The sequence below is a fragment of the Euphorbia lathyris genome, chromosome 7, assembly GCF_963576675.1.
Source record: "Euphorbia lathyris chromosome 7, ddEupLath1.1, whole genome shotgun sequence".
NCBI lineage: Eukaryota > Viridiplantae > Streptophyta > Magnoliopsida > Malpighiales > Euphorbiaceae > Euphorbia > Euphorbia lathyris.
In genome coordinates this window covers 31,271,990-31,279,141 of record NC_088916.1, presented here as the reverse complement: position 1 = coordinate 31,279,141, position 7,152 = coordinate 31,271,990, and the positions used below count along the sequence as shown (strand labels likewise).

The window sequence follows — 7,152 nt, the reverse complement described above, 5'->3', positions numbered from 1 at the left end:
AACAGATGGAACAGAATTATAAATTTTTTAAACCAAAACCATTAAATCAACCCAACCCAATCTCCAATCTAAATAAGACTAGTTTAATTTATTTAGTGGAGTGGTTGGTTTAACTCAAACCACACGCTAATCTAATTCAACTTCCAATCCCATAATTAACTAAACCAAACCAAGTCGCTCAAAAGATAATAAAAAAAAAAAAAAAAAACGAAGCCCATCACTGTCTTGGTTTTGGTTCAATTGAATCCAGCCAAAGTTAGGTATTTTTCGCTTTTATGCCACATTCTTATTCCTCATCTTATATATAGAGGGAGAGACAAAGCTCAAATCCGCCCTTAATCTATACACTTAAAATCAATTGGGTTTCCAATCTTCTAAAATCAGCAAATGGCCCCCTATTTTTAACTAAATTCACCAATTGGACACCTGAGCTAGATAAGACTTTATTCCATCAAATTCACATGCTGCAAATGTAAAATATAGAAGGCACGACGCATCATTTGGCCATTGATCTATCCAAAATTTGTGTATTTGACTCTTGACCTATTATTTGGTCATATTTGGCACCTCGCCTATCCGAATTAGTAAAACTAAACCCAAAATGGATGGAAAGTTAACTGGTTTTGGTTTTGTTACCATATAGACAATCTATTGTGGCCTTAGTAAAAATTTCAAAAACTGGTTGGATCTAAAATGATATTTTACATCCTAACCATTTCATTCTTCGTCTTCTCCTTCTTTTCCGACGTCTTCTCTTCTAAGATTCCTTCCTTCCTCTGGCTTCTTATCTTCTACGATTCCTTCGCTCTCATCATGAGCATCATGTTAATTTGCAGTACTTCATTCAACTTGGAGGAAAAAGCAATTAAACAGACAGTGTCGTCATGGCTTTTTTTGAGATCACACAACCCATCAAAAAATTGAAAAAATAGAGCAAGCTGTATGAAAATGAAAAATGGATTAGATAATTAAGAAAGGGGCTACAGGTTTCATAAATAAAATAATAAAAACTGCAGAGAGATATATGCGCAAAGAGATGGAATTAATGATCTGAAAGAAGCTGTGTTTAATTGATGATTAGGAAACCTAACTTGTATTGTAATTGTATCCCATGAATAATCACAAAATCAGATAAATATGTATAAAGAAAAAAAAGGATGATGAAACATTTGGGTAGCAGAGATTTGAAGATCTCGAAGGTGTGAAATGATTGCAAAGAAGGAAATTGGGAAGTGAAAGGGAATCATTGGAAAATTCTGGAAAAAGGATGGGAAATCCGAAAGTAAAGTCAAAGAGAAGACGCTGGGGAAGGAAGGAATCGCAGCAGAGAAGATGGCGGAAAGAAGGAATCGCGCGAAATCCAAAGATGAAGACTCATTCGGATTGGGATGTAAAATATCCTTTTAGATCCAACCAGTTTTTTGAAATTTTTACTAAGGCCACAATAGATTGTCTGTGTAGTAACAGAATCATCTCAGTTAACTTTCCATCCATTTTGGATTTAATTTTACGAATTCGGATAGGTGAGGGGACAAATATGACCAAATAATAGGTCAAGGGCCAAATACATAAATTTTGGATAGATCAAGAGCCAAATGATACGTTTTACCAATATAGAACGATTTCCTGGTTTCTTCTCTTCTAAGGGAAGTTTAAAGAATTCATCAACTTGCCTACTTCATCTGAAACTCCATGGTTTATTAGCTGTAATTTAAAAAACTATTATTTAATTTTAAGACTATCTATCATTAGAAGAATTCTGTATCTTTGGATTTTGGATTGGACCACATACTCTATACATGATTTATATAATTTTTTGGTTAAACTCCAAGACAAGAGCATTTGACTACAAGTTGTATGTTTGGACCCTAACCGAAACCTTATTTACAAGAAGTTAATGGAACTTTGTGAGATCAGTTCATTACCTAATGAAGTGGTTTTCAATATGGGTTTGACCTAATTAGTGTCCAGTGTCCAATAACCAAGCATAAATAAAATTAACTTCTTTTTATATTATTATTATTATTATTATAAAGGTTTACCTGCAAAAGACCCCATTATTTGCAAGCAGAGCGCAAGGTTTTAAAGCTCTGAAGCTTGGGAATGAATGAGGGTTGAGTAGCTTCGACATATATAGTTACAGTGAGAAATCCTTTATGGAATGTGGGAATGATTCGAAGAAGAGGAGAATGAATCTTTGCAACCAAGTGAAGTCTTAATTGGGGAAGAAGCTTTGGACCTTCTTCAGCAGCTGAATTTAACGGAATAAAAGCAGGTCTTCGGTAAAGGATAGGGGTGATTTGCTGATTTTTGGAGAACCAGAACCCAATTCACTTTGGGTGTTTAGGTTTAGGGCTGAATTGAGCTTTATGAATATATAGATATATAGATATATAGAGGGTGTGTGTGTGCATATATTACAGTGTAAAACATGGCTGATTCAGCTTCCATAAGACAATTATTTTCGAAAGGAATTATTTGATCAAAAATCAACAGAAAGTACATCCATAATAAATGGAAGTGGACAATCCCACACTCCCACAAACAAACCTAAAATTAACAGCTCAGGCTAGTCTATGAGCTAACAAAGAAACACTCGTTCATGGAATCCGATACATAAAATTTGTCTTTTTTTCAACACTATTAATAGCATTTATCGCCAAAGAATTGTCTTATGTATTTCCACAAGACAATTATTTAATTAAAAAATTTGTAATAAAACAACAAAAGGAAAAAATGTCTATGAAGTTTTTTTTTTTTTTTTTAAATGTTAAAACAGACTGTTTTTTGTAAAGGGCATTGACAAAACATAGTTACATTTTTCATGTTAATGACCAGTGCCAGAAATGAGAAATTCAACTGATCTTTCTATCCAGCGAATGCTACAAATATCAAGTGGCTGTCTGCCACAAGTATGATTATGAGTCTGGTAGGCAATGATTTTCGATAAATTTCCATGTTTAAATACTGCAAGTCCCGAGCTCAATGTCAAAGTTTTACGTGAACTGATGAGTATTTGAACATCCTAGTAGTTAGTTTTTAGGGAGGAATTACCTTGAGACTTGTGTAGCTCAGAACTCAGAAAGGGGTGAGGTCTGTTTTGATGATCTTTCATTTTGGAACTTTCATCTCCCATATGGACAATTGAGCTTCTCCTTGGCTCACCAAATCCTCGGGATGAAGACGACTTGTGGACAGACACACAGCTTCCAAGCACAAATTTGAGTTCTAAACTTTTTTGCTCATAAGCTAGTAGATTATGAGCAAACTCCTCGGTCATACAAATGTCGCACAGTTATGCAGCTCTAAGGTTTTGGTTCCGCTCTCGAAAAGAGCTATCCAACTGAAGTACCACATAAGATGATATGCTAAAGGAAAGCTTACTTGAAAGCAAATCAGAGTGCAGCATTGAGTTGAGTGTTGACAATATATAATATAGTAATGGCAACCACTTGAGCAGTCCTGCAAACCAAGAAAATAAGGAGCACATAATTACTTACTAAGAAGCTGGAAGGCACCCCTGATAAGCTACTGCCATCATTTTTCAAGGGAAGATATCACAAAACATTTTCAAGGTTAAACATAAAATAATGGTTCAATTAGTAGGCATTAAGCATAATTTGGTTACAATATGATAACTGAAATTCCTAGATAACAGCTAAGCAGTAGTAGCAGGAAAATCAGGGACTAAAACCAAAATTACAAATAGCTTTTCAATTTTAAAATACCAAAATCACAAAATATAATAATAATAATAATAATAATAATAATAGCAATGAATACATTCAAAGATGTTATTTGCTACACAAACATGCCTTGTCAAAAAAGTAGAAATTATATGCCACCTGAATTTCAAAATTTTCATGTAACACCAATTTCCTATAGCAATAATGTCCTCCAAATAATATACTTCCTCTGTTTCAAAATAGATGACTTTTTAAGAGGATGCACAAGAATTAAGAAATGTAATTAATAGATTAAATATTTTAACTAAAAGACTTTGTTATCCTTATACTAATTGCATCACTTCGGTAAACTCCATGGTAACTTGAACAAGGGTATAAAAAGGACGGCCCGGTGCACTACGCGTCCCCGCTGAGCGAGGGTCCGGGGAGGGGTCCCACCACAAGGGTGTACTGGGGAAGCCTTCCCCTGCCAATTTATTTGGCAAGAGGCCGCTCCTAAGACTCGAACCCGTGACCTCTTGGTCACGCGACAACAACGTTTACCGTTGAACAAGGGTATATTTGGTAAAAATCAATTAATGTGCATGTATTAAATCAAAACCTCGTGTACTATGAAACAAAAAATATTCTCTAGAAAATCATCTATTATGAAACGGAGGGAGTATCATGTTGAAATGGATATTTGAACAGTTATTGATTGTCCACAATTTGGTAAGGTAAAGATGATAATATGATAATAAAACAAGCATATAAACCAATAAGCGACCCACTTCAGTTTATTAGAAGTTTCAAGTTTCAAATATCTCCATTGCAACCTCTAACAAGTTGACAGATTAGAGGTCAGCACAAACAACTTGTCATAAATCTATGAACTAGAGTTATCAACATTAATACTACCCTATAATAGTGCGCTCACTTCTAGAGTTAAGAGCTATGGATACCATGCAGATGAGGAAATTTCCAACCATTATTCCAATTTGGAATTAAGTTAATCTTATTCCCAACCCTCCAAGAATAAGAAGGCTGCAAAGATAATTCAGCCTTCACCAGCAATGTGTTAAATGCTCCTTGTTCTTTCCAAAACAATGTTTTTCTCTTTCAGATAGTTTTGCTTGTGTTGATTTCTGCCAAGAACTATAGAAATTTACGAAAAAGATACAAAGCACTAAAGATAGAAGTACAATTACTAGATATCATTCAAGTATTATAATCCACAAGTAAATCAGGTGTTACATGAATAGAACAATGTTAACCGTTTAACCACGTCACCATTTTCTTATGCTTTGAAGGCCTAGAGTGTAGGAAGAATTCAGCCTATATATACACCATATCTTTCTTATAAATCGAACATGAAAATGTTCAACAATTCACATTTCCTTCCACTTGTATGCCAGTCATATCTGCGCATATAAAAAGATCATACTCGACATGGAATTACTGCCATTATCTTCCAAGTGCAAGTCTCAAGAAGTATCATAAGCTAAGCCTAGCATGTTTATAAGATAAGCATATAACTGTAAGCATTTCTAATGGGTTAACTTCCATATGAATTAAATGAAGCTACGTTTATAAGACGGTACAAGAAGTTCCATAATTCAAACACTGAATGACAATATAAACAGGGATAAAATATGTCGACTCAAAATTGAAAACTAGACATACCAATTCAAGACATTGAAGTTAGTCTGGCCTCGAACACAAAGCCTCTCCAAAGCCCATCTCCGGCTCCAGGCGCACCATCAATCCACCTCCAAATATTCTTTTCTCCACCATAATCAACCCACAAAGCCAATTTTCCCACCCTCTTGGCCGAGAAACAGACTCTATCTCCTCCCCCAAACACCTTGAGCTTACTTGATTCTTGGAAACACCTGTACATATCCAATGGCATTCTTCCCGCCTCCTCCCATTCTAGCTTCTCCAAATCCAGCCTCAATATCAATATCGTCGAACATGATGGATTCAACGAGAACGTTGATTTCAAGCCTCCAACCATCAACAATTTATTCCCCTTTCCACGTACCAAACGGGGCCGTTTTATGATATCAAAGAGATCTGCCCACTCATGCTTCTCTAAGCAAACCCAATTATTATGATTGGATGAAGAAGATGTATAACTGATTTTGAGATTGTTTGGGAAATTAAGAGTAGAGAGCTTGCAAGTGAAGAGTTTCCACTGTGATCTCCATGGAGATCCAACATCACATAAAGCGAAAACCGATTCCGAAACTAAGACTGGGCTTCTAGGTTTTGATGGCAGATCTGAAGAGAAGGTTAGCCAAGAATTTACATTGGTATTTGGCAAGTATAAGGCAGCTAGTTCTGTCAGAACCATGACTCGGTTTGTTGAGTCAACAAGAACAGAACCGTGTCTCGACCAGGCTGATCCCAGTTGAGGCAAAACCTTGAATTGACGAGTCAACGGATTACAAGCCACGAGTGACTTGCTAGACTCGGTCGAATTCGAAGAATCGCCCCAAAAATAAACGAGTCCACCAGCTGCGGCGACGGGGTGAAGAGACCGAAAAGGTAAAAAGGTGAGATTAAAACTAAGCCAGAGGGTTTGATCGGGATCATAAACGTGAAGGGAATGCAGAGGAGAGAGGTGACGGTGATTGGCGAAGAGGTGGTTATGGTGGTGGTGGTTATGATGGAGATGCGGGGGACGGAGAGCAAGGAAACGGAGAGGGGGGCGGGCGGAGATGAGGTCCATAAAAGACGGGGAAGAGAGCATGTTATTGAAGAACTTGCAGAGTGATCGGCAGATGATGATTTGACGGAGAGGGAGAGAGGAGAAGATTTGATGAAGAGTGTCGAGTGGCAACTTGTTAATCGGCGAGGAATCCATTTGTTTAGGATCGCCGGCGATGTGGCAGATGAGAAGGGAAGAGAAGAGGAGAAGAAAATTGAGAAGTGGAGAGGACGCGTGATTTTGTGGGCTATAAGTTGGATCATAGAGTAGAGATACAGTTGGAGGCTTTGGTTTAGCTGTCGTAACTCCTATCATAGCTGCTGGTAACTTGTTCCAGATTCTTACAAATCCCTTCCCTGTAAAATCATTTTATTCTATTTATCATTATTTATTATAATTATAATTATTTATATATAATTTATTATAATTATTTATCTAAAATAGTTCGATTTTACTTCCAACGTTGATAATCAATCTATGTTTGTGATTTGTTACTGATAAAATGACGCACGTGTGATGTGTAGATGACAAGATTTATGATCGGAAAGACAGTTTAATGAATTATTTCTCAAATTTACCCAATTTATCAATATTATGGATAAAATTATAATATTTTAGACGTTAGAGATAAAATTACTACTGACCCAAAAGGTTAAGGATATTTTTTGCACCTTAACCCTTAATTGTAATAAAAAAATCAAGAGTTTGTATTCATATAAAAATTTGTATTTAATTTCACATGCTTTAAATTGTATGTAAATTTGTGTTTGTATA

At 35.9% G+C, this 7,152-nt stretch overlaps 1 protein-coding gene across 3 annotated transcripts; it reads right to left on the bottom strand.

The window, feature by feature from the left end:
- Nucleotides 1-418: 418 nt before the first annotated feature.
- Nucleotides 419-6,684, bottom strand: LOC136235265 (SKP1-interacting partner 15). Of its 3 annotated transcripts, XR_010691737.1 has the most exons (3): nucleotides 5,349-6,680; nucleotides 3,055-3,462; nucleotides 419-938 (listed from the first exon to the last, which is right to left on the bottom strand). XR_010691737.1 is itself a non-coding variant. In XM_066024857.1 (2 exons), exon 1 carries the CDS (start codon nucleotides 6,532-6,534, stop codon nucleotides 5,353-5,355), a length of 1,182 nt encoding a protein of 393 aa, XP_065880929.1. In that variant the 5' UTR covers nucleotides 6,535-6,680; the 3' UTR covers nucleotides 965-3,462; nucleotides 5,349-5,352. The 3 variants fall into 3 exon arrangements, 2 of the variants coding, with proteins under 2 accessions (XP_065880929.1, XP_065880930.1); XM_066024857.1 differs by lacking the exon at nucleotides 419-938 and having other exon boundaries at nucleotides 965-3,462; XM_066024858.1 differs by lacking the exons at nucleotides 419-938; nucleotides 3,055-3,462 and adding an exon at nucleotides 3,482-5,086 and having other exon boundaries at nucleotides 5,349-6,684.
- Between the last annotated feature and the right edge of the window lie 468 nt (nucleotides 6,685-7,152).

Excerpts from the sequence above, each read along its gene's own strand:
- LOC136235265 (XM_066024858.1), bottom strand. The coding sequence starts at position 6,534 with ATGGATTCCTCGCCGATTAACAAGTTGCCACTCGACACTCTTCATCAA.